Raw genomic sequence first — 27,525 nt, forward strand, 5'->3', positions numbered from 1 at the left:
GTAAATTCGTTAAATATTTATTAATTAAGTGATTTTAGAGAGGAAGTCACAAGGAATGACGTTTGTAATTTCATTAACGAATAAATGTTCTGTAGGTGTTTTTTTTTATCAGGTGGTCCCTTGATAAGCTTAAAATTTGCATGCGGTGCGGTAGTGTGGTGCATCTTCCTTGAGGTGCGGTGCGGTAGTGTGTTACGGACTTTAGAGTCAGCAAAACAATTAAAATAGATTGTAATAGTCTAAGAAAAACACGTACTCAAAATACGATAACATTCAGCATGCTAGAAATGGGCTGATGGCACTGTACTATGCCATATCTTTATGTTTTGCGGCAAACAACAACTTTATAAAATCAGTGTGGCAAATTTTAAAAATCGTCATATCGTTTACTTGGAAAATTTGAAGCACGAACTCGTCTTAGATTTCATATAATATCTAAATCATATCATCTTTGCACATAACAATATACTTACTTCCTATTAAAGTATAAATTCTACAAATACATTCATACTCAACAATATTTAAAATAAAATAAGCCAAGAACGTTTATCGATAAAACCTACTAACATTAAAATCTTCTGGGCAGCACTAAAACCGCCATGTTTTGTGGCCAGATGACGTCACAGTGCACTGAACATAGACCTATATAGTAGGGACACGACATAATGTTCTATACGTACAATCGCTTATATAAATAGCACCCATTTTGAAGGCACATACATAAACATATATCTATCTCGTTCTTACTCAGCACTTTAACTCGCAGGAAAACAATATAACAGTATTTCAGTGCGTACATAAAATGAAACATGAATATACGTAAATATCTCCGTCTCCGTCTAATGAGGCCGAAAATCCGCCATGTTTAGCGCGCCAAATGTCATTGTCACGTCAGTTCGGCCGTCTGTTTTGGGTTGTACATTATTTATTGACTATGATATCGATTTAATATGATTATATAAAATTTCATAATTTATTATGCTTAAAACATACAAAAATAATAATTAAAACGTATTTTATAGGATCTCAAGAAAGTCGATGTCCTAAAACTATTATCTATATGTATTTAAATTCATTATGGAGCCCTCATCCGAAAAATCCATTTTTCGGTCGGAATCTATTGATCATGACACTAATCATAAATACCACTTTAAAATATGTCATCAAAACATATTTAGACATTCTGTTTAGATATTTCGGGAAAAAGGCTACCGACAAAATCTCTTCGGAACTATTTAAATAAAATAGTTTTATTCCGCAGTGAGTAAAACACTATTGTAAATTTGTTAAATATTTAATAATTAAGTGATTTTAGAGAGGAAGTCACAAGGAATGACGTTTGTAATTAATGAATAAATGTTCTGTAGGTGTTTTTTTTTTCACGCGGTCCCTTGATAAGTTTTAAATTTGAATCACTCTCAAGCGAAAGTGATTCAAATGGTGCGGCGCACCTTCCTTGGGGTGCGCTGCGGTAGTATGTTACGGACTTTAGAGTCAGCAAAACAATTAAAATAGATTGTAATAGTCTAAGAAAAACACGTACTCAAAATACGATAACATTTAGCATGCTAGAAATGGGCTGATGGCTTTGAACTACGCCATATCTTTATGTTTTGCGACAAACGACAACTTTATAAAATCAGTGTAGCAACTTTTAAAAATCATCATATCGTTTACTTGGCAAATTCGAAGGACGAACTTGTCTTAGATTTCACCCATCTAAATCATATCATATTTGCACATAACAATATACCTACTTACTTCCCATTAAAGTATAAATTCTACAAATAAATAATACTCAACAATATTTAAAATAAAATGAGCCAAGAACGTTTATCGATAAAACCTGATAACATTGAAATCTTTTGTACAGCACTAAAGCCGCCATGTTTTGTGGCCAGATGACGTCACAGCGGCACGAAATTTTGGTTGACGTTTCATTTCCATAGGTTTCCTACTTCATTGGCACTGAAGCATAGACCTATATAGTAGGGACACGACATATTGTTCTATACGTACAATTGCTTATATAAATAGCACCCATTTTGAAGGCACATACATAAACATATATCTATCTCGTTCTTACTCAGCACTTTAACTCGCAGGAAAACAATATAACAGTATTTCAGTGCGTACATAAAATGAAACATGAATATACGTAAATGTCTCCGTCTCCGTCTAATGAGGCCGAAAATCAGCCATGTTTAGCGCGCCAAATGTCATTGTCACGTCAGTTCGGCCGTCTGTTTTGGGTTGTACATTATTTATTGACTTTGATATCGATTTAATATGATTGCTTATATAAAAAAAAATATTTTATCATGCTTAAAACATACAAAAATAATAATCAAAACATATTTTATAGGATCTCAAGAAAGTCGATGCCCCAAAACTATTATCTATATATATTTAAATTCATTATGGAGCCCTCATCCGAAAAATCGGACACCATTTTTCGGTCGGAATCTATTGATCATGACACTAATCATAAATACCTCTTTAAAATATGACATCAAAACATATTTAGACATTCTGTTTAGATATTTCAGGAAAAAGGCTACCGACAAAATCTCTTCGGAACTATTTAAATAAAATAGTTTTATTCCGCAGTGAGTAAAACACTATTGTCAACTCGTTAAATATTTAATAATTAAGTGATTGTAGAGAGGAAGTCACAAGGAATGACGTTTGTAATTTTATTAACGAATAAATGTTCTGTAGGAGTTTTTTTTTATCAGGCGGTCCCTTGATAAGTTTAAAATTTGAATCACTCTCAAGTGAGAGTGATTCAAATGGTGTGGCCTGCCTTCCTTGAGGTGCGCTGCGGTAGTGTGTTACGGATTTTAGAGTCAGCAAAACAATTAAAATAGATTGTAATAGTCTAAGAAAAACACGTACTCAAAATACGATAACATTCAGCATGCTAGAAATAGGCAGATGGCACTGTACTACGCCATATCTTTATGTTTTGCGGAAAACGACAACTTTATAAAATCAGTGTAGCAAATTTTAAAAATCGTCATGTCGTTTACTTGGTAAATTTGAAGCACGAACTCGTCTTAGATTTCACATAATATCTAAATCACATCATCTTTGCACATAACAATATACTTACTTCCTATTAAAGTATAAATTCTACAAATACATTCACTCAACATTATTTAAAATAAAATGAGCCAAGAACGTTTATCGATAAAACCTACTAACATTAAAATCTTCTGGGCAGCACTAAAACCGCCATGTTTTGTGGCCAGATGACGTCACAGTGGCACGAATTTTTTGTTGACGTTTCATTTCCATAGATTTCCTACTTCAGTGCACTGAAGTAGGAAACCTATGGAAATGAAACGTCAACAAAAAAATCGTGCGACTGCCAAAAATTTGTAGAATTTATACTTTAATAGGAAGTAAGTATATTGTTATGTGCAAAGATGATGTGATTTAGATATTATGTGAAATCTAAGACGAGTTCGTGCTTCAAATTTTCCAAGTAAACGATATGACGATTTTTAAAATTTGCTACACTGATTTTATAAAGTTGTCGTTTGCCGCAAAACATAAAAATATGGCATAGTACAGTGCCATCAGCCCATTTCTAGCATGCTGAATGTTATCGTATTTTGAGTACGTGTTTTTCTTAGACTATTACAATCTATTTTAATTGTTTTGCTGACCTAAAGTCCGTAACACACTACCGCAGCGCACCTCAAGGAAGGTGCACCGCACTACCGCACCGCACGCAAATTTTAAACTTATCAAGAGACCGCCTGATAAAAAAAAACACCTACAGAACATTTATTCGTTAATGAAATTACAAACGTCATTCCTTGTGACTTCCTCTCTAAAATCACTTAATTAATAAATATTTAACGAATTTACAATAGTGTTTTACTCACTGCGGAATAAAACTATTTTATTTAAATAGTTCCGAAGAGATTTTGTCGGTAGCCTTTTTCCCGAAATATCTAAACAGAATGTCTAAATATGTTTTGATGACATATTTTAAAGAGGTATTTATGATTAGTGTCATGATGAATAGATTCCGACCGAAAAACGGTGTCCGATATTTCGGATTCAAATATATTCAGTGTATAATTTATGTTTCGGATGAGGGCTCCATAATGAATTTAAATATATATAGATAATAGTTTTGGGGCATCGACTTTCTTGAGATCCTATAAAATATGTTTTAATTATTATTTTTGTATGTTTTAAGCATGATAAAATTAGATATTTTATATAAGCAATCATATTAAATCGATATCAAAGTCATTAAATAATATACAACCCAAAACAGACGGCCGAACTGACGTGACAATGACATTTGGCGCGCTAAACATGGCGGATTTTCGGCCTCATTAGACGGAGACGGAGACATTTACGTATATTCATGTTTCATTTTATGTACGCACTGAAATACTGTTATATTGTTTTCCTGCGAGTTAAAGTGCTGAGTAAGAACGAGATAGATATATGTTTATGTGTGTGCCTTCAAAATGGGTGCTATTTATATAAGCAATTGTACGTATAGAACAATATGTCGTGTCCCTACTATATAGATCTATGTCACAGTGGCACGAATTTTTTGAGGTGAATGAAGTTAGCCCCTCAAAAAAATTTTTTTTTCCTATTTTATACTTATTTTCTATTAATTCGTTTGTTCATCATTTGTTCATGATTGTTCACTGTTAATAATTGTTTGTTCTGCATTTATTTATTTAAAAAATATATTTAAAAATATACCTACAAGTTAGCCCCTCTAATGCAATTTTTTATATTTTTTCATCCTTAATGACTCGTAAATATTCATTTTCGATTGTTCTTATACAAAACACGTTTGTTCTCTTTCGAAATTACTCGTTTTTTGTTAAATTTACTATTTTTATTAGTTGAATAAATGTATGCAGAATATGTGTACTGCGCATGCGTCAACTATAATGCCTAAACTTTCTACGCGGTTTTAATCGTGAAAAAAAAAACAAATATAAATCCTGAAGGAGTTTTTAGTAAGTCGTTGTGGCCTAACGGATAAGACGTCCGGTGCATTCGTGTTGAAGCGATGCACCGGTGTTCGAATCCCGCATGCGAGTACCAATTTTTCTAATGAAATACGTACTCAACAAATGTTCACGATTGACTTCCACGGTGAAGGAATAACATCGTGCAATAAAAATCAAACCCGCAAAATTATAATTTGCGTAATCACTGGTGGTAGGACCTCTTGGGAGTCCGCACGGGTAGGTACCACCACCCCGCTTATTTCCGCCGTGAAGCAGTAATGCGTTTCGGTTCGAAGGGTGCGGTAGCCGTTGTAACTATACCTGAGATCTTAGAACTTATATCTCGAGGTGGGTGGCGCATTTACGTTGTAGATGTCTATGGGCTCCAGTAACCACTTAACACCAGGTGGGCTGTGAGCTCGTCCATCCATCTAAGCAATAAAAAAAAATAAAAAAAAAGGAGCAATTAATTGAAATACAGTTTAATTAAAAAAAAAAAAAAAAAAATGAAATAATGTGCATTGGCGTTAAGTTAGACCAAATACATTTTTTCCATCCTCTTACCTATCGTATTAAAATGTTATTTTACTAATGTTAGGAATATAATTTCGACTGTGTAAAAAAGTTATTATAATGTATACCTATATTATCTCTTGAAAGATAAATAATGGACATATTTACTTATTTGTTTATTATACCTATGTGAACTCCCTATCTTTTTACCTTCATAACGATAAGTAGGAGGATGGAAAAATGTATTTGGTCTAACTTAACGCCAATGCACATTATTTCATTTTTTTTTTTATTTTTTTTTTTAATTAAACTGTATACCAATGAATTGCTCCTTCAGGATTTATATTTGTTTTTTTTTTTTTTCACGATTAAAACCGCGTAGAAAGTTTAGGCATTATAGTTGACGCATGCGCAGTACACATATTTTGCATACATTTATTCAACTAATAAAAATAGTAAATTAAACAAAAAACGAGTAATTTCGAAAGAGAACAAACGTGTTTTGTATAAGAACAATCGAAAATGAATATTTACGAGTCATTAAGGATGACAAAATATAAAAAATTTTTTTGAGGGGCTAACTTCATTCACCTATTATTTGTTGATGTTTCATTTCCATAGGTTTCCTACTTCTGTGCAGCGCACATAGTTTCTGTTTTTTTTTATATTTTATGGTCTGGCAGTGAAATCTTTAGGCTAAGTCTCAAAAGTCTGCTTATTTTTGTTGTACAACTACAATTACTACAGTTGACAATTATCTTGAGTATATAATCGATTGGGATGAAATGAAATGGAAGAGGATGAGATGGGATGAATTACAGTCTCTATAAAATGATATTTATTTACTGACCCTTTTACAGTGGCTCTTTTAGAAGAACTCAATAAGCTACATCCAGCGGCTTTGTTTCATTTTCTTAAAGTGTACTTTCTCAGATCCTAAACAGTTGATAAATCGCCGTTATTATACAATTAAGCCATAAGAAACACTGAATTAATAAAATAAAATATTTCACACAACTTCACTCTTCGAACTTCCGCCATAAGAATAAGAAAAAAATATTTTTAAACAAGGTTGTACTCTTTTGCAGTGTAAGCTCTTAGGAAGACTTACTTATTATGTCTATACTTATAAAACTATACTCTATATTTATTTTTTAAGCAGATAACGTTATGATATGTCGTCAAAATACAGTTTTAAGAATGAAATAAAAATATATTTATTTATTTATCCTTTTTTTTTTTTTTTTTTTTTTTTTTTTTAACAATTAGCTCTATTTGTTCAGGAGTTCCAGAAGCTTTCGCAGCCGTTAGCCTTTGTTGCCCAACAGGGACAATAACGATGAGATTTTGAGCCACATTTAATTTAAAAAAGGATTACTTTTAATAATTATTAACGCCCAGCATTTTGTCCAAATCCTGTTTCAGGGCCACTGGTCTTTCCCAAAAAGTGATAGTCATTATTTGATGGTTTAGTAATCCTGGATAATTACCTAAAATTAAATATACACACGATTGTGTATGATCTATGGATGGAACATATTCTGTTGGGTGTTAACTTTGTTTAATCTATGGAGTAGTTTAGGAAAAGAAAGACAGAGGCCTAGTACATTGGTGCCTTGCACAGCAATTTGCAAGTCGTGATTTATAGTGAAAGGGCTACTTTCTCGAAGTGAAAAACTGGTTTTAAGAGTGTAGTACCCAATTAACGATGTCGGAGCCACGGAAAAACCGTCTCTCGATTGATGGAGGGCAAGTGAAAGAGGATGAACACGTTGCAACCTACAAGGCTATACCAGAATCTGATACAGGTGAAATTTGGCAAAAAACTACTAGATGATTTCATAAAAAAATGTTAAAGTTGAAATGCAAACGTTCCATGTTAAATTACTCTAATTAAAATGGTAAAGCAAACTAACTTAATCTTGATAGTTAACATAAGTTTTTAGAAAAAAATATATTTAAGATAGCATTAAAATAAAACAGAATATACCTATATTAATTCAGTAAATATGTAGCAGCTGCTATCACTTACTACTTTTCTGACTAGTTCAAGGTTAAGGTTGTGACGCGGTGAAATTAAAAAAACATACTCAGATTGCTGAATTTCAAATTTTTCATTATTGTTCAACGTGTTCGTAGGGCTAAACTGATTGCTAAAAATAAGAGAAGCCGTACCTACATAAATGTTCCTTTTTTTTCATTAAAACTACAAAAAAATAGATATGTACCTATTAAAAACTTTTTAAAAATATCCAACATTCTTTACATTTGGTCGGGTTATAAAGCGCTTTACGTTCGGTCAGCGCCATTTTGTTGAGTGATGCAAGAATCGCTGGTGTTTGCAATATATAACGTGTCCATAAATTATCAATTGAGTCAATATTCATTGATTTGTACACAGAAAAATAGGTATTACAAATGAGTGGTAAATATATTCACGTTTATTTCATTAATTTTTAAACAGCTTTAATTTTCTACAGTTTTGGATAAATTCATCCAATGAAGCGCTGCCGCAAGCTGTTATCTGGTCCGATGTTTACAATAGCAATAAACTGTACTTATTTAGCACGAGATAAAAGACAATCGACGATAACAAGTCGGCAGCGTATAATTGTGCCTTAAATTATTCAATTGCTAAATATATGTAAGAGTTAATAAGAGGATAGAATGACAATTGTGTTGAATTTTTAGCTCAAGATGTCGAGTATCTTGAAACAGAGGAGGTGTATATGCAACTCAATCAGTCCGAAGTTACAGGAACAGATGTTGGTGATGATCAAGATGACCACTGGGACAATAATAGTACCAAAACACTTTTAGATTTATATTTACAAAATTTGGACAAATTTCGCAGTTCAAAAGTAAAGAAGAAGACTGTCTGGGCAGAAATAGCACATGCGGTAGGAAATAGCCCCGAGAGCTGTGATAAAAAGTTCCGAAATTTAAAACAAACATATGTAAGACTTTTAAAGCGACGAAATAGAAATGAGATTGTTATGATAAAATGGCCTTATTTTGAAATATTTGAACAAATCTACAGTGAGAATGGGGAGTATAGACCAGATATACAAGTAAAGATTCAGGACAATGCAACTGAAACTGTCACTAAGGCTATATTGTCTATGGCTGAACCATCGAAATTTGAACAGGAACCCGATATTGGTGAAAGTTCAAATGGTCAAAGCGAGGAGTCTAGAAGGAAATTAAATAGGCGAAGATATACTGATTTCCGTAAGGTAGCACTAGAAATGAGAAACAGGCAGAGGAGAGTCGAAGAGAAGTTAGATAAATTAATAAATATAGTACAAGAATCAAATAACATACAAAGAGAACGGAATATATTGTTTCAACAATTTTTGAATAGTTTAAATCAAACTTGATACATTAAAATAATTAAAATATTGACCAAATTTAAGAAGAATTATTATAAAGTATTTGACTTTTTAAGACATGAACACAGGTTATTACAATCTGACAAATATATTTTTAAAGGTTTGAATCCTGTGTATTTCTTTACATTCCTAAACCCTAATTGTTAAGCTAACTCTGTTGAAAAATGTCATTCATTAATTCCAGCCTGCATTGGGTCTTGTACAGATTACGTTACTGAGAATTTCTGTCTGACTATAAATTTTAATATTGCAACAATAAAAAAATAACATTAATTAGACAGTATAATTAAAACTACTTTTACAGTTTAATCTCGAGTTTGTTTATTCTCACTGTAATTATTTCTTACATTTCAAATACTTCACGTTTCCTGTGGTCACGGAGACAGCTAAGGTGTTATTCATTGCAATATTAATATTTTGCCGATATCTTCTTCAACCCGTGTCCACCCAATTCTGAGTGTAGGTATTTCAATTGCTCTCCTAAAAGTCTGTGCATGAAGGTTATTGACCCTAAAACACCATATTGGCCGTTGCGAGTTGGCAAGTCCACTTATTTCAAGGGTATTTAAAATACTTTGGGCTTGTAGTAGCCCTTGATTCTTGCTCTGCATTCTTTGAAGAAGTGAGATATTTCACTGTCGCTTGATGCTCGGCGTTAACTTTTTACGGTTGGGAAGGATACGTCCAAACAACTCTCCTGTTTTCTCATCCTGGCTTGGAATCGGCAACGGCGAAATTGTTGAGAGTACCGTCTAATTAAAAAAATAATCCTAACATTTACTTTTCACCCAGACTACGTAACATTTACTTTCATAACTGAAAATATCCTGAGGTTTAGCAATTGCACTGCAGCATATTCGAAACGTCTCATATAATAATATATGATAAAAATAATAAGCTTGAGATTAATTCGTAAAAGTACTTTTAATTATGTTTACGACTCGCAAAAAGTAAAGAAAATAATTAGAAATTGATAGCACAATATTTAAATATCGACAAAAACCATTAGTCGTCCTTGGTAAAAAACGTTTTAAAGTATTTGGAACGTTGGAAATCATATAATGACGGTAATAAACGCGAGATTAAACCATTAAAATACGCAGTCCAAGTAAAAATAATAATTAGACAGTAGTTGTGCATGGTCAAATGACACTGGTCTTCTGTAATAAGGAAAGTAACGTAATTGAAATGTCGGAAAATATAAAATGGAAATGAAAATAATATAAGCGAATGAAGTAAATCTTAGTAAAAGAAGTATTTATTAAATCTATGATTTAGAAACGCCCAAGAAAGTACTATCAATAACATCAGTGATTTCATGATTGAAGTTTTTTTTCTGTTTAAGCTCTAGCTGATGCAATCTAGTTTAATGCAATTTGTATTTCTTTTTAATCAAAATATGTCTAATGTGTCCATTTAAATTATTTCTGTTGAAGCATTTGTGTGTTATGTATATTTTGGTGATACATGTATCAACGTGAACAAAGATATTACTGCAGAGCTGTGTATGGAGAGCCTTATGCATCCGAAACCCTAAAGCAACTTTTCCCAAAGTGGGCGATAACGCCCCCTTGTGGGCGCTGCAGGCTTATAGGGGGGCGGTAAGAGACCCAGAAAAAAAATGGGGCGTTGTGTAGAGGCTTCGGAGGCGATTTGTAATTTCATCTAGGAGGACTCTTAGACACCGACTGAGCTCTCGCTATAGTGATTTTGATGTAGGTGAAAAAATGGAGGCGCTAAAAATTAGATATTCTCAAAGTGGGCAGTAGACAAAATAAGTTTGGGAACCCCTGCCCTAAAGGCACGATTTGCACTTGTCCGATTTTTTTATGTGTCAAAGACCTAAATTATAATTTTCTTACTTTTTCTTTGACTTGTGTAAGATAAGATTTCATGAATGTATTTAATGCCTTCGTAGACAGACGAGCGTACGGTCTACCAGACTGGTTGTTTAACTAATATCAGTTTGGTGCCAATAGGCACCTAACTGACTAATACTAAACTGGCTAACTAATAAGTTACCGAGTAAAACTTACCGAGTCTTAAGTGTCGTAGAGATTGTGGCTAATGCGGACAACATAATAAAATGTGGATGTATATATTGGGTCGCGTCATTCCTGTTGTGTGATCTGAACTCTGGTACCTAACCACTTAAAGGTCACGTTTACCCATTACGCAAAAAAATAAAAAATACATACCATAGCACATAGGCATGTCTGATTAAGTTTTTGCCTTGCTTCAAGTCTGGAAATGAGGCAATTAAAAAAATTAATTTCTCTGTAGCAGCTACATGGGCGAATTTATATCCTAATTTTGTGGTCTACTGAAATAACCCTAAGGGCAACCATTTCCAAAAGCGTTTTGTATTTAATGAGAGTTGTTTCGTACCCTTCTATATAATATATAACATATGTTGATAAATAAAACCGACTGTTTTCCCCTCTGACCTCATCGAACGATCTTGTTACAAATCCTTATCTAAATTGGACATTCAATTCATGACCTAATCGGTTTGATGCTCCATTTATTTTGTTATTATCCCATCAGTCCGCTTGAAGGAGAATGACCGTAATGGCGGGCAAAGTGAACATAGTATCGAATGAATCAGAATTGTCACTGAAAACTGCACTAAAGTATACAGTAAAGTTAAAGTTAAAAGTTTTATGTACGTATGATTTTTGAAATTTACTATTACGTTCTTAATTATTCGATTTTGGCGATTTTTGCTCAGTCTAAGCATCCGATCTTGAACATTATGAGGATACTATACGTAAATATTTAAATCACATTAAGGTCTATGGAAAAACAACCCACTGAGTTTCTCGCCGGATCTTCTCAGTGGATCGCGATTCTGATCTGGTGGTAGATTCTGCAAACCACTGCTCTACTGTTTTGGCAAATTCTCTCTGGTTGCAACCCTGAGGTTTGCAAACCGACCGCAATTGGCTGGAATAGCCACTTAGGCTACCAGCGAATAGGTGCGAAAAAAAGAACGCACCTCGTAGCTATTAACTTACCATATATTTTATATCACATGACAACGACGACACTTGACGAGAAATAAAAGCAACACAGGAGCTGTTCGATGAAGAATTTCTTCCAAGAAACTTTAAAAGGAATTCCCGTTCTTGTACCTCAAAAATTAACTGACAAAACTAAAACGGGTTTGATGGATCCCCTGTCGAGTTTTGGGGAACGAAACGGGTTATTACTTGTGGTTTTTGCGTAACGCCCCTGTAGATATAGGAGTATATATACATGTAAGCTTTTCGGCGAACGCTTTCAGTCGTCTCTTTGCTCTCGGCCGAAAATAACATTGCGTGAATCGCGTTTAGTATTATTAGTCGTTTACTAGTTGATTTCTGGTATGTATCGTTGAATTTCTTCAGCCGCTTTCTGATCTCAATCAATTACAATCTGTAATCATACAATATGTATAATCCATTCGAATTTCAAAGGATTTACTGCGCTAATGGATGACTGACGCAATTTTCTTGAAAGAGAAATACAATGCTTCCTTTGATATTCAAAGCGGCATTGTCATTGAGATTGTAAAACTAGGAGATGCTGCTCCTCTAATCAGGAGTTTTCGTAGTTACGTCTCTTTCTGATTATTGATCGCATGAACTTTCTTGTTCATGTAACTGTTCTCATAACGCTATATATTAAAAAAACTAAAGTATTCCAGAATAAATCGAAGCGATATTAATAGATAGAGCACGTGGTTTTATTGCAGAATTCCGGTCGTCCAAAGCGAACCTCGGCAAATCGAAGGAGAAGATATCTGCCGACGGCGCCGAAGAGAAACTATTGAAGAAAGAAGACGAGGCCAAAATCGTCACCCGGGTGGACATGTCCGATGCGAAATATGTCGTCGGGGACCACAGGAATGGTGACGCGAAGATTGAACTCGATGCTAATAAACGGGTACTTGAATTTAATTACACCATTATGTAGACGGTTAATAATAGGATTATGACCTTAATTAAATTATATTTCAAATATATAACAACTCCTTCTTCAAAGATTAGCGGAAAAATGTAAAGTGTTTAGTGGTAGGCAGCGGCTTGGCTCTGCCCTTGGCATTGCTGACCGCCATGAGTGACGGTAACCATTCAGGAGGGTCGTATGCCTACAATGGAAAGTAAAAAAAAATTAGATCTTAAACCACTTCAAGTACTCTTAGACTCTGAATGCCGAATGCTTTAATCGATAGCTGCGTGCGGACAATCAAATTTGATCCACGTGCAAATAGATTTGAAAAAAGATTTATAGTTTAATATATCGTGTTTATTTTATTGGAATCCGATGTCGTTTCTTACTTCAAAACAGCTTTTAGTCGTCATTTACCAAGAATACTATATGTTTGTTCTATAAGTCTTAAATAGAATTAGTTTTAGATATATTTCGACTCTATAGATAAAATAGTACGATCTCACATCGTCTTGACGCATTCTTACTTCCTATGCGTGATATATAAATCAAATTAAAAAAAAATACAATTCACTAAATGACAGATGACAACATGGAAATGGATGTCGTGTTTAAAAATAATAATAAATATCGTACAATTTTTATTGATTTATTAAGATTTTAGCTTTGGCATCAGAACCTGGGACTTCAAGGAAAGTGCGTTCATAATTTCTAAATTTGCACAAATGCGGCCGATTTAAATAAATCACAGTGATCCAGCGATAGGGCCCGTTTTCTTGAAATATGCACATTCAGCGGTGGATTCGCTAGTTACTGCAATTGGACTTTAAGTGGCTCGCAAAAAAGCGTTAAGCCGGGTCGCTCATCTTTTTGTACTTGAATCAACCTAATCCTGTTCACGCAGGGGCCAGTCACCGTCGACGCCCTAGACACGTCCTTACGGATCGCATCAGATCCAATAACCCTTGCATTAAACACTTTAGCTCTAACACTAGGAGCAGGCTTAGGGACTCCGGTAACCGTACTCGTCGAACTCGGCAAAGAGTCCAACGTGCAACTTAACCTAAACATCAGCCCGCTGAGTTTCTCGCCGAATCTTCTCAGGAGCTCGCGATTCCGATTCGGTAGTAGATACATTCGCGAAGCAGCTGCTCTTGAGTTGTCAGTTCTCTTTGCTGAGCCTTTGCTCGCCCACACGTCCTGGTGAAATTGGAAAGGCCTCCGGGCTACCAGTAATCCCTCGATCACAAAAAAATATATTTTAAAATGATGTGGTCGAAGCATAAGCCACCAAATATGCCATTGATTTTTTCGCATGGCTCATAACGTTCTTCCTTCATTGATAGTAGTTATTTATTAATGCGATTTTCGTAGCAATTCACTGGGATGACGAGAGAGGAGGTACTGAAGTATGCTGACGATCCTTTCTGGGTGAACTTGCGTTGGTCGCTGTTCGTGTTGTTCTGGGTGGCCTGGCTGTGCATGCTCGCCGGGGCTATTGCTGTCATTGTACGCGCTCCCAAGTGCGGCCCGCCCGAACCCAGGACATGGTCAGTAATTAACTTTATACGTCAACTCTAGAATGTTTATAGATTCAATGTTACGTTAAACGATTTGTCTACGGCCATTGGTTACTCGACCTTTCGCTGTATGCAATAAATTTCTCACTTAAATTAGCGGAAATTTGAAATTTAATGTACTTTTATGTAGAACCAGAATTGCAATGTCTCGTGATTTGGTTGTGTTACTGGCCGCTTAAGTAAACCAAACTACACCAAACATATTTTTTTTAATTTTAATTGTCATCTATTGTATTGCCATAGTGTTAATTTTTGAATTTGTATACATATCGACGCTTGAAAGGCAAACGTGACTAAGCGACAATAACTGCTTTGTAAATAAATGATAGGCAATAACCATATTCGATGCGCAAAAAATATATATTTCTAGGTCTATTAAAATAATTTCAATCCTACAGCTAGATTTGTTAAAATATATTTTTTTTCAGGTACATATTTCAACTTTAAATTAGTCTACTGTAAAGTTCACGTATTGTCGCTTAGTCACGTTTGCCTTTCAAGTGTCGATATATTAAGCGTTATTGAAAAATTCCGTTAACTGTCAAGTTCATTCATTCAATGCAGGTACGAACTCGGTCCCCTGGTCGGACTGGAGTTGGTCGATGCCGTCGAACCACAAGATTTACAACAGGATTTGGAACTGCTGAAGACATTTAAAGTTCAGGGCGTGTTCGTCCAAGTGCCGACTTACGAAGTGCTCGACAAACGTGACACACTGGACGAATTCAAAATTCTGTTCAACAAAATTAAGAAGATCGGAGTAAGGTAATTAATTATCAACCTCGGTAATAAAGGTACGCGGGCTAAATTGAGTCATTGTGATCTCAGTGCACCAAATATTTTACAGAGGTGCATGGTTGCAACTGTTGGGTTAGAACCCCATAGACACAGCCCAATGAGTTATTTGCCGGATATTTTCAGTGGGTCTCGATTTCGATTTGGTGGTAGATTCAGCGAAGCACTGCTCTTGTTAGGGCTAGTTCTAACAATTCTCTCAGGTTGAGCCCGTACGCTCACCTAACGCTCTGAAAGCTGCTTGAATAGCCACTTAAGTTACTATTGAATTAGATAGGAAAACAGCTCAGAACATATTGGTGTTATACCACATGCTGTGATTTTTTTTATAGCTTATATGGGTGGACGAGCTCACAGCCCATCTGGTTTTAAGTGGTTACTGGAGCCCATAGACATCTACGTCGTAAATGCGCCATCCACCTTGAGATATAAGTTCTAAGGTCTCAAGTATAGTTACAACGGCTGTCCCACCCTTCAAACCGAAACGCATTACTGATTTACGGCAGAAATAGGCGGGGTGGTGGTACCTACCCGCGCGGACTCACAAGAGGTCCTACCACCAGCAATAAAAGAAGATCTTGATAGAAATCATAACGTTATCCTAATGCCTGTCATGTTTTGTCAACAGAGTGATTGTTGATTTGATCCCGAACTACGTGTTCACCAACCATACCTGGTTCGTACAGAGTGAGAACAGCACTGAGCCCTACACTGATTATTTCATCTGGACCAAGGAACAGCCTGCTAATTGGGTGAGTTCTTTTTTCTATTCAATCATGGTTACAGCCTACCGTTGTCCGATAGGTTTGTTTTGTTTACACACATAAGTAGTGAGAGAGGAATAGAGAAAATTATCCTGTCTCGACGTGACTGGAAGGCATTTATGCTGTGATCTCTATGGTCTAGCTGAACCATCCCTTGAGGATGCATCTTCCCACTAGGGTAGCGAGAACTCCTCGTAATGTAGAATGGTGTTTTTGCATGTAATCCACAATTAATGAAGTTATGGTTTCATTTGAAATAATGAGTCCTCTGGGTCGATTTGGTGCTAAGTATTTACCAGAAATAATCACCTCCTAAATGCCTTTACCCACCTAGAGATATAAGTTCTCAATTGTATTCTTTAATGATTAACGTCGACTGCCCCAGTCTTCAAACCTGAAAGCACCACTGCTTCATGGCAAAGATAAGCAGGATGGTGGGTGACCTTTGTTAACGAATTCTTTATAAATTCAAACAATACTGTCAAACAACTGTTAGGACATTTTGAGAGTCCGCACGAATAGGTACCACCACCCTGCCTATTTCTGTAGTGAAGAAGTAATGCATTTCGGTTTGAAGGGTGAGGCAACCGTTGTACTGTTAAAAGTTTACCTTAGAAATAATGTCTCAAGATGGGTGACGGCATTTACGTTATAGATCTCTATGGGTTCCGGTTACCTCTTGACACCAGGTGGACCCATCTTACTAAGAAGAATAAAAAAGTCTTTCAAACACACTTATGTTTATATTGTACATTTTATATAGTGATTAAACATGTCATATTTTTCTAAGGACTATTCAAATGTTTAGGTTTCAAAAATCAACACGCCAGCGTTTACACGAAGCGAGAAACGTCAGATGTTCTACCTGCATCAGTTCTGTGACAACTGCGCTGATCTTAATTTCGATAATCCTAAAGTTGTTGAGAAGTTCGACATGGTCCTGAAGGCCTGGATGGGTGCCGGCGCTAGTGGAGTCAGGTAATTCATTTTTTGTAACTTATATTCCCTTAGTTTCTTTTTAAATAATTAGTTTTTACTGATGTCATTGAGCATTAGTGATGTCCGGTATAATGGTTTTTTTTATTACTTATGTGTGTGGACGAGCTCACAGCCCACCTGATGCTAAGTGGTTACTGGAGCCCACAGACATCTACAACGTAAATGCGCCACGCCCCTTGAGATATAAGTTCTAAGGTCTCAGTATAGTTACAACGGCTGCCCCACCCTTCAAACCGAAACGCATTACTGTGGTACCTACCCGCGCGGACTCACAAGAGGTCCTACCACCAGTAATTACGCAAATTACAATTTTGCGGTTTTGATTTTTATTACACGATGTTATTCCTTCACCGTGGAAGTCAATCGTGAACATTTGTTAAGTACGTATTTCATTAAAAATATTGGAACCCGCCTGCGGGATTCGAACACCGGTGCATCGCTAGATACGAATGCACCGGACATCTTGTTCTTTAGGCCACGACGACGACCTCCAGCCCGCTGGGTCTTACCGAAGACCTCAACACATCTGGAGACGTATGCTTTAAGTTTCGGTTGTGTTTTATAATAGCCGTACCACTCTTCAAACCGTAAGACATGGCTGCCTCGCGTTAGACTAGCAGAATGGTGATACGAACCTATGCGGGCTCATATCTTCAATTCTAATTTATTACTGGTGGTAGGACCTCTTGTGAGTCCGCACGGGTAGGTACCACCACCCCGCCTATTTCTGCTGTGAAGCAGTAATGCGTTTTGGTTCGAAAGGTACGGCAGCCGTTGTAACTATATTTGAGACCTTAGAACTTATAACTCAATGTGTGTGGTGCCTTTACGTTGTAGATGTCTTATGACCTCCGAGCTCCAAAATGTCGAAACTAAAACGTTTGTTCCCTAAAACAGATTGAATAACGCGCGTCACTTGCTCGTCGAATTGCTTGAGGAGAAGACGCGCGTCGGTCGCGGCAGTAGCGTGGACGCGGATCACATGCGGTACGACTTCTGGGAGCACAAGCACACCACCGACCTGCCGAAGCTCAAGGAGCTCTTGGCTCGCTGGTCGAAGATCGTCACCAAAGAATCAGGTATATGACGTCATTACTGCCAGCCCCGAGCTTGATACTTTGATGGATGGACGAGCTCACAGCCCACCTGGTGTTAAGTGGTTACTGGAGCCCATAGACAACGACTGCCTTACCAGTAATTACGCAAATCATAATTTTGCGGGTTTGATTTTTATTACACAATGTTGTTCCTTCACCGTGGATGTCAATCGTGAACATTTGTCAAGTACATATTTCATTAGGAAAATTGGTACCCGCCTGCGTGATTCGAACACCGTTTCATCGCTAGATACGAATGCACCGGACGTCTTATTTTTTAGGCCACGACTACTTAAAAATGATTTGCTTAAGTCGTTTAATGACTTTGAACAGAGCCGACGGTGTTCACGCTGAAGGAAGATGGCTCCCTGCCGGACCTGATACTGCTGAACCACAACGTGTCGATGCTGCGGCCGCCGTCCGCCGCGCCCGCGCCCGTCACGGAGGACGCAGACGCGCTCGCCTCTAGAATAAACAAAACTCTTGGCTCTTGGCCTATTCTTCAGGTAAGACTAAGTCGCCTTTTATTTTGTTGATTTTATTGTTCATTTTGATTATTTGCCCTTAGATTAGTAAAGTTTAATTTAGTTTTAAATTTTTAGTTTTTTTTTTTTGCCTGTGAATTCAAGTTTTCTGATATGTTTTTTTATTTTTTATAATTGAGTTTTTCTAAATCACCCTTATGCTCATTGCACTTAAATGTTTATATATTTATATATTATTCGATTGACATTGACACTAAGTACATACAAAAAAAAAACGGGCATTTTGAATATCGAATTCGTTTACTTGAAAAAACAAGTAAGTACATTGGGCGGTCTGTTGGCCGGAAACGGATTTACTAATTTAGTACATTTTTAATGGTGTAATTTTAGTTGACGGATACGAATGACGATCGTGAATTAGCATCGTTTGCTATGCTTCTACCGGCAGCACCTTTGTTGAATATAAAACAACTTTCAGCTGACGAAAACGACACCGTGAGTTTATTAATTTAACTGTGCTTAAATAAATAGTATAGTTGCAAATAGATCACACGACGGAAACTGATTTGTGAAAGATGCATTTAATTTTAAGTTTGTAATAAAGAAAGACCTGATGATTCTAATGCGGCATCCGGGAGGAGGACACTGCGACGTGGAATGGAGAACGAGATGGATCAAATCTCGGACTAACAAAAATAACTATTTAACTTTCGCTACACGTGCACGAGCCTGCCTGCCGACTTGTCTTCGATAAGGATTTTTCCAATACCGCACTGGCCTCATCTTACTGAGGAGACACCGAAACGCTTCGTTGTATGCATCAAGATAAAGAACTACCGCCTGAATTCTATCGAGTAACGCAGTAATGCTCTATAAAGAATTACAATTATATTAATAATTTAGTTTTAGACTGGTGGTAGGACCTCTTGTGAGTCCGCGCAGGTAGGTACCACTACCCTGCCTATTTCTGAAATAGGCAGAACGCATTATTACTATGCGTTTCGGCTTGAAGGGTGGGGCAGCCGTTGTAACTATACTTGAGACCTTAGAACTTATATCTCAAGGTGGGTGGCGCATTTGAGTTGTAGATGTCTATGGGCCCCAGTAACCACTTAACACCAGGTGGGCTGTGAGCTCGTTCACCCATATAAGCAATAAATAAAAAAAATGCTATAATTAAAAGGTTGAAATTACAGAGCAACTGCTGACTTGTTTGCTTTTAACCGACTAGAGAATTAATTACAGTAATTTTCTTAAGAATGTGTTGTGTGCGTGTTACAGTCTCTTTTAGATCTGGTGAACCTCCGCAGCGACGCGTCGCTGTCGCACGGTGAGCACCACGTGGCGGCCGCGCCCGCACGTAACGCCAGCGAGAACGTACTCATCGTTTGTGCAAGGTAATTATTACCTTATCCAGTAGACATAAGGATGCGAATGCATGTCTCAGAGACGACCTTAAACCAGTTTTTTCGTCTGCTCTCACTGCGCTTCGTGCGAGTTTTTTAACGTTCTCGATAGCGTAAAAGTTAACTCAAATTTGTATGTAGTCGGAACAGCGCCCCTAGCGGCAAACGCAGGCAAACGTTCGAATTACATACAAATTAGAGTTAACTTTTACGCTATCGAGAACGTTAAAAAACTCTCACTAAGCACACATGTTCCTCATATCTTGGTTTACAAATTTGTTCACTATACGTATACTACAAAAACTGCATTTCTGGAGTATCTAGTTCTGTAACTTAAGCCGGAGTAGGCATCGATTAATGCCTGAACTTTAATGTAGATTTTAAGGTTTGGACAAATTGAAAATCTATGTCTATGTTCATAACAGTTTTAAAGGAATGGCGGCTACTAAAGTATTATACTATGTGTTATTTTTTTGTATTCAGATGGAAAGAGGGTCACACCGGTTACATGGCGGTGTACAACCCGTCCCGGCAGGATCTCCACGCAAATCTCACTGCTGTACCCTCCGTGCCCGGGACGATTACAATTCAAAACGTCTCGCCAGCCGTCAAACTTGTCACCAAGTAAGTGAACCTTTGATTTGAAACACGCCACTTCTTCGGGTCAGAATTAAGTAGGAGTTAGTATTTAATTGTACCAACTCCAAATAGGTACTCGTATAAATAAATATGTCGTAAAATCCTTCATGAACGTGGGCTAGGCAGGTGTTTATTTTCCAAAAAGTATACCAAAGGAGTTTTTTTAAGGGATTTTATGACCTGGTAACTAAGACCTTTAAGTAATGTCTTATTTTAATTTATATTCTTATTTTTATGAAAAATGATAATATGGAGTGAAATGAAGATGATTAATCTGAGACATTAATCAACTGGGATGAAATTAAATGAAATGAGATGATATGGGATGAAATATAATCTCAGTAAAATGGTGGTCATTTACTGAGATTTTTTCAGTGGAGTTTTTGGAGGATCCCGAGAAGTTACGTCTAGCGGCTTTGTTTCATTTTCCCACATTTGTGCACTTTCACAGATATTAAACAGTTAATAAACCACCGTTATTACACATTTAAACCTGAAAAAACACTAGATGAAACAAATCAGACAACTTCACTCCTCGCGTTCCCGCCAAAAAGTCACCAAAGGAGTTCTTAACTCGTCCACACAGATAATTAAATAATGAAACCATGACGTCATTACCAGATTAGGTACTAATGCGTTTGCATAACAAACTAGTCTGTAATAGATTAGTTTGGTGTGAAGTGGTTAAACGTGTCTATAGATATTAGATTCTTTTCAGTATTTGACGGGTGTGGAGTTAACTAATTTGTTTTTTTTCAGCTATACGAAGAACTACCAGCCGGCAGAGGACGTGCTGGTCCCTGCTAAGTCCACAGTCGTTGTGTCTTATGTGCCTATAAAACATGAGAAGCGTGAAAAAGACGAATAAATCGTCAGCGTAAAACAATTCGTTTGCATTTTACAATGATTTTGCTTTTATACAACAATATTTAATCTTTATCACATATAAAGTTGTTTAACAAAGTAAAAGTTGAAGCATAAAGCTGTTTTTTAATTTCTGTCTATTGTGGTCGATTCATCTTGAGTTCCGTGGGTTGAGATCAGAATATCCAAATGGGTTTTTGTTAACGTGAATTGGCAGACGAGTACAAAGTCTACTTCGATTAAGCGATGCCGCTTAAATGGGTGGACGAGCTCACAGCCTACCTGGTGTTAAGTGGTTACTGGTGCCCATAGAATCTATAACGTAAATGCGCCACCCACCTTGAGATATAAGTTCTAAGGTCTCAGTATAGTTACAACGGCTGCCCCACCCTTCAAACCGAAACGCATTACTGCTTCACTATGTACAGCCTGAAAGTACACCTTCATCCACTTATGAAAGTCTTAGATAACCAACCATCCATTAATGACTAAACAATATCAAAAGTATATGTAACCGTTGTTTAATTAAATGAAAACTATCATGCAACAAGTAATTTTGTGTAACATTGTTACGGCCGCGTCATAGAGAACCATCTCGTGACGATATTAACCCTATGACTGCCATGTAGGTCACCGGTGCTCAACGCGGCGCACTGAAGTAATTATGTCGATTTCTGTTACTAAAGCCCTGGATTGCTCAACTTTGCCTTCTTTTGTTTGTTAATGTACGTTTTAGTATTTTAGGTATTTTAGAAATAAATTCATTTTCAGCATTTTCGGATTCGTCTTTCTTAAAGTCTGCATATTCGGGCGCCTTAGTAAGAAGATCGAAGTGAGAAATCGACATGTTACTTGAGTGCGCCGCGTAGGGGTGATCTACATGGTAGATAAAGAGTTAATGAATTCGATTTTAAATGACCAAATAAAACCTATTAATTCGAACAATTTAAAACACCAACGACATAGGCGTGACGTCATATGTGTCTAATTGTTAAGTGTTAAAACTATAGTGGCAACTGTGTCAGTTTTAGCAAATGGTTCTTTTACAACACGGTGACTGGTCGAACTGGCATTTCCCAAACTATTTATTTAGCTACATTGCTTTTTAAGGCGATGAAATCTATACATATAAATAAAATTAGAGTGTCTGTTTGTAGTATTGAAATAACCGCTTTTTACTACATGCATATGAATATACCTAGTCAGGTCATAAATTCTGTCACATGTTTAATGTAAAATAATTGAAACAAGTTTATTCATTATGTAACCATTCATATACCAAAATGAACTTAACAAAACATAGATTCTTATGACACTAAAGTTTATTCAAAATGACCTCCGTGATTTTGAATACAGGCCTTCAATCTGCGCGGCTAGTCGTCTATCGCAGCACGAACGAGGTCCATGTCAATATCGGCGGCTACCTTAATCAAGGATGTCTTGAGTGACTCCAAATTGGGATGAGGCTTTGAGCACGCCTTTTCCTCCAAGTGTTGCCATATCTTGTAATCTAACGGATTCAAATCTGGACTGGAGGAGGGCCAGTCTTCGTGCCGGATGAAGTCGATTTCACGCGCCGCCAGCCAGTCTTGTGTGCTCTTCGCTCTATGAGCTGGCGCCGAATCTTGTTGGTATACCCAGTGCCTGTTATTGAACATGGTATGAGAAACAGGTTCCACAAGGTTCGTCAGGACTGTATTTTGATACACAACTGCATTCGTTTTTACACCTTTCTCACAAAAATGTACCTCTGTTAAGCCCCAATAAGAAACTCCCAACCATACCATGAGCGAGGATGGAAAATGACCTCGTTGGACACGCGGAATACGGTTGCTCGCTTCTTCACTACTTTGTGCGTACACCTTATCATTTTGTTTGTTGTAGCTCTCTTCTACGGTAAAAAATTTTTCATCCGAAAAAGAATTTCCCGATCTTTTTTTCCCGCGTACCGCTTCAACAAAGCGCGGCATCTCTTCAGTCTCAGGTCCATTAGACGAGCATTCAAACGATGTCCTGTTTTTCTTCGATATGCCCGAAGCCCTAAGTCTTCATTTAAAACCCTTTTTACGGTGGTTCTGCTTAACCCCATCTGCTAACAGCTTTTATCACTGCTGGAGTCCTAACAGACCGAGGGCGACCACTTCTTGACCTGTCATCTACACTAGAGTCTTCATTGTATCGTTTGATGGTACGATAAACGAATCTTTTGGTTATATTCAAATTTGTCAGTATGTTAAAAATTTGAATTGGCGCGTAGCCGCAATGATGCAACGCAATAACTGCAACACGGTCTTCTTTAAGCGTCCACTCCATATTTAAAAATGAGTAAAATTCTAAAAGTATACATTTTTATTTTCATGAACTATTCGAAATTCGAATTCAATAAACTTTTTTGTGGCCAGCATTCTAAAAGAAAAGTTTTTACTGTGTGACAATACTTATGACCTGACTAGTTATATACGGTACATACACCAAAATAACATTTTTTACAATTTTTGTCTGTCTGTCTGTTTGTTCCGGCTAATCTCTGGACCGGTGGGACCGATTTTGATGAGACTTTCACTAATAGGTAGCTGATGATATAAGGAGTAACTTAGGCTACTTTTTTTAGACTAGCTTCGCTCCGCGGCGTCACCCGCAGTTATTGTCATACCGCGCGCAACATGGCGGGCTTCGCTTATCAATAATAAGATTTAATGTTTCCGAAGCGAAGCGAGAGCGGGTCGCTAGTGTGTCATAATATCGCAAGTGTCTTCTGTTAAATTGACAGAGAGACAAGTAAGCATGCAAGATGGACTTTATTTTGATGAGCTTTATTGAGTTACATTAAGGAACAAAACATCGAGTAAGTCTGCGAAATAAATAAAAAACCTCGAATCTATCTTTACTATATTTTATTAATAGATATTAAACATTTGCGTATGAAAGTCGTTAACATGTTTATAAAGCAACTATTATTGAATGTGAAATATATTTTATTTCCAACGTAATTCAAATTTAATTTGTTATATCACTTATGGAGTTTTAAGACTACAAATACGCTGCTCGTTGCGTCATTAGAAAATAAATTGTTTTCGAAACATACAAATATAACAATAATAAATAAATGTAAAAAAATAGAAGTCGAATATTTAAATACAAACGAACTTAACGCCTTCTCAAAGGAATATTCGTATTGCTTTGGCGACGGAAATAGCATGTATAATCATGGACGTGTGCTATGATTATCCAAACTGTGTAATACAAGACCGTCGCCAAACAGACGCGCAACAAAAAATCGCTCAACGTGAATACGCCTTTAGGTTTCAAACGACAATTCCTTTCAAATTTCAGTAATTCGATTCCGTCGTCCATTTCTGACAAGATTCTTAAATCAGCAATCGGGTCGGTTACTTAGCGATTAGTTAGTTGTTACTATTAGGTAAATTCGTTGATATAATATCGTAAAATATTTTAACTAAGTAGAAAAGCGTGTACGTGAACAATATCTGAATCAGACAGTCAATGATTCGATTCGATGTATAATACTCCTTACACGCAAACGGGTCCGACATTTCAGAGATCTCAACTTTAGGAACTACTCAAAACTATTCAACGGAAAAATAAAGATCAAATTTATATTTAGCCAAAGTTACGTTGCAAGATTACCAGCAGAGATTATAAATTGATGTTAAGACTCCCTAATCACAAGTTGATTTAACAAATATTACGATTTAAAATATTTACTTTACCTCAAAGACAGTAAGGTATGATACTGTTTAATGCAATCACCGTATGAAGAAAATGCTGTGTAACCAGTGATCGCTGTTTCGGAAAAAAATCTAAACAAGTCTCCGTAAATGATATTGGTATAATGCGCTGCAGGATTTCGTGGTTATCGTCGCTTAGCGGCCGGCTTCGGTTTGTTGAACTGAAAGTTTGCGCACTTCGGAATGTGTCGCTCGGCAGCGCCCTGGTTAAACCTGCGACTGCAATGAGGACACTGCACGTAGTCCGGATTCTCCGACGGCGGAGGGGGCGGCAGATCGCTCAGCTTACCTGAAAATAATAGATATTATTGTACCGCATCTTTTATAGTCGTTTATTTAGTTACTTTTGATAGACGAACACATATTTGTACATAAACCATAGGCAATAACCATATTCGATGCGTAAAAAAAATATATTTCTAGGTCTATTAAAATCATTACAATCCTACAGCTAGATTCGTTAAAATAGAATTTTTTTCAGGTATTTCAACTTTAAATTAGTCTATTGTAAAGTTCACGCATTGTCGCTTAGTCACGTTTGCCTTTCAAGCGTCGATATGAACGACAGCGACAGAGACAAAGTCCTTAGTTCTCACTGCGAGATATTTATCTTCAAAAGTGTATGCTTTCTAAATATTCAGAATTGTAAAAAAAATTTAGCTAGTCCCCGAAATTCAGCCTAAGCTCATAAATCAGCTCCCTATTACTTCGCGAAATGCAATTAATGTTGTAGTGGACTGTATGATTAGGATGGGCAAGGAACTTGATAAATAAAGTCGCGAGGATTGCACGTATAAAATTTGTATATTTTAGAAATTTTATAAATCGCGTACAATATAGCACGGATGAAAAGAGAATTGACAAAACTCTGACATTCCATAATTCAAAATTCAAATGTAATGTCAGAAACCACAACCACAACAATAAAAAAGGTTTTATACCAATTTTGTTGGGTTTCCAACAAATGTATTTCAAGCCAAGTACAAAATCATATACCTCCAGCATTCAAATGTGCCTGCACTTGTTTCGCCGCTCGTATTGCCTGGATGAACTCTTCGTGTTTTTGTCGCCAGTTGCTGTTCAATTGCTTGCCTTTGTTCACTTTAGTAGTTGACGGAGTAGCGGTGGTTTTGCGCAATTTATTGATAAAGGGTTCTGCTTCCGTTCCCTAAAATTTGATAAACTATGTCAGTTTTGTAAAAAAAAAGAACTAAGTGATACAAGCACGAATCAAACCAAAATAGTACCTATGTAAAGTAAAATGATTAATAATTTAAATGATTTAAAAAAAAAAGTGTAAATTTTGTAAAATACGAAAACTGTTTAACAGAAATTTGTGTAACAAAAGTGTAACGCCATTAATTAGAATATTATTAATAGAATGAGTCGTAAGGGAAACCCAAAAAAAATAGGATTTTGACGACGAAACAATACATGCACATCAATTTTACACACATGATTGTTTAATATAAATTATCTTGCCTTATAACTTTCAACTTCGGTACCCTGAGTTTTAGGGAAAAAAAAGGTTTTGTTAGTAACATATATTTCAAATTTTGCAGTTAATTTTGAAAAAAATCCTTCCCTTTCTTAAACCAAGGAAGCTTAAATTTAATCAAATCAAACATATAAGTTATTTAGAACAATATAATATGTAAGTAGCCCTGAGTACATTCTCAAATCAACCCAATGTGATAATGTGACATCATCATTGACATGCAGTTATACCTTATATAAAAGTTTGATAAAAACTCTGTTCTTAATTAATTTGAAACAGCATCATTTATTTATATTCGATAAATCAATTGAACGTTATAAACTTACAGCCAAACGATGTTTGAGTACATCAAAGGGTTTCCTTTTCTTGCTGTGGGCCTTTTTGCAGATCTCCTGGTGTTTAGCGATGCGATCGGAGGCGAAGTGTCGACCGCAGACGCCGCACGCGTCACCCGACGCGGCCGCGCTGCTCGGAGCTGTCGCCGTCGTGGATCGACCCTTAGGAGTAGCAGAACCCGCACTGTTCGCCTTCTGCAGACCAATTAATACATTGTCGTCTCAAATATCTACACAAAACCATTTCAAATCAACGTATGAATTCTAATAGAGTGTTAGTAACTTAAAAAATATATTATTTATTTCCATTAGTAGAGGTAGCGAGTTCCTTGTTTTTTATTGCTTAGATGGGTGGACGAACTCACAGCCCACCTGGTGTTAAGCGGTTACCGGGGCCCATAGACATCTATCTATAACGTAAACGCGTCGCCCTCCTTGAGATATAAGTTCTAAATTCTCAAGTATAGTTACATCGG

At 36.5% G+C, this 27,525-nt stretch overlaps 3 protein-coding genes across 12 annotated transcripts in view; 2 read left to right on the forward strand and 1 right to left on the reverse strand.

Moving 5' to 3' along the window:
* Positions 1-7,093: 7,093 nt before the first annotated feature.
* On the forward strand, positions 7,094-21,585 carry CD98hc (CD98 heavy chain). 3 transcript variants are annotated; one of them, XM_028175449.2, is made up of 12 exons: positions 7,094-7,321; positions 12,642-12,832; positions 14,213-14,388; positions 14,983-15,183; positions 15,842-15,965; positions 16,786-16,955; positions 17,874-18,055; positions 18,407-18,579; positions 18,949-19,053; positions 19,840-19,955; positions 20,448-20,588; positions 21,363-21,585. In XM_028175449.2, the coding sequence occupies exons 1-12, from the start codon at positions 7,222-7,224 to the stop codon at positions 21,469-21,471; spliced, it is 1,788 nt and encodes a 595-aa protein (XP_028031250.2). In that variant the 5' UTR covers positions 7,094-7,221; the 3' UTR covers positions 21,472-21,585. The 3 variants fall into 3 exon arrangements, with proteins under 3 accessions (XP_028031250.2, XP_089594630.1, XP_089594631.1); XM_089738505.1 differs by lacking the exon at positions 7,094-7,321 and adding an exon at positions 12,135-12,270; XM_089738504.1 differs by lacking the exon at positions 18,949-19,053.
* LOC114243829 (uncharacterized) lies at positions 7,804-10,111 on the forward strand. Its single transcript, XM_089738515.1, has 2 exons — positions 7,804-7,938; positions 8,205-10,111. Exons 1-2 carry the CDS (start codon positions 7,932-7,934, stop codon positions 8,891-8,893), a joined length of 696 nt encoding a protein of 231 aa, XP_089594641.1. The 5' UTR covers positions 7,804-7,931; the 3' UTR covers positions 8,894-10,111.
* A 2,759-nt stretch (positions 21,586-24,344) lies between the features above and the next one.
* The window catches only part of LOC114243859 (uncharacterized), a 40,453-nt gene continuing 37,272 nt past the window's right edge, over positions 24,345-27,525 (reverse strand). For 4 of the 8 annotated variants that reach the window (XM_089738512.1, XM_089738511.1, XM_089738506.1 and 1 more), the window contains 4 exons: positions 27,041-27,244; positions 26,699-26,722; positions 26,213-26,384; positions 24,345-25,505 (listed from right to left, as the gene is read on the reverse strand). In XM_089738512.1, coding sequence (XP_089594638.1) covers positions 25,342-25,505; positions 26,213-26,384; positions 26,699-26,722; positions 27,041-27,244 — 564 coding nt within the window. In that variant the 3' untranslated portion in view covers positions 24,345-25,341. The remainder of the gene's footprint in view (positions 25,506-26,212; positions 26,385-26,698; positions 26,723-27,040; positions 27,245-27,525) is intronic. The other 4 variants (XM_089738514.1, XM_089738513.1, XM_089738510.1 and 1 more) reach the window with 1 other exon arrangement.

The sequence above is a fragment of the Bombyx mandarina genome, chromosome 25 (genome assembly GCF_030267445.1).
Source record: "Bombyx mandarina strain Sakado chromosome 25, ASM3026744v2".
In the NCBI taxonomy this organism is placed as follows: Eukaryota; Metazoa; Arthropoda; class Insecta; order Lepidoptera; family Bombycidae; genus Bombyx; species Bombyx mandarina.

Coding starts and splice junctions, on each gene's coding strand:
- CD98hc (XM_028175449.2), top strand. CDS start 7,222: ATGTCGGAGCCACGGAAAAACCGTCTCTCGATTGATGGAGGGCAAGTG. Junction 7,322..12,641: donor TATACCAGAATCTGATACAG/GTGAAATTTGGC, acceptor GTTTTATTGCAG/AATTCCGGTCGTCCAAAGCG. Junction 12,833..14,212: donor AACTCGATGCTAATAAACGG/GTACTTGAATTT, acceptor CGATTTTCGTAG/CAATTCACTGGGATGACGAG.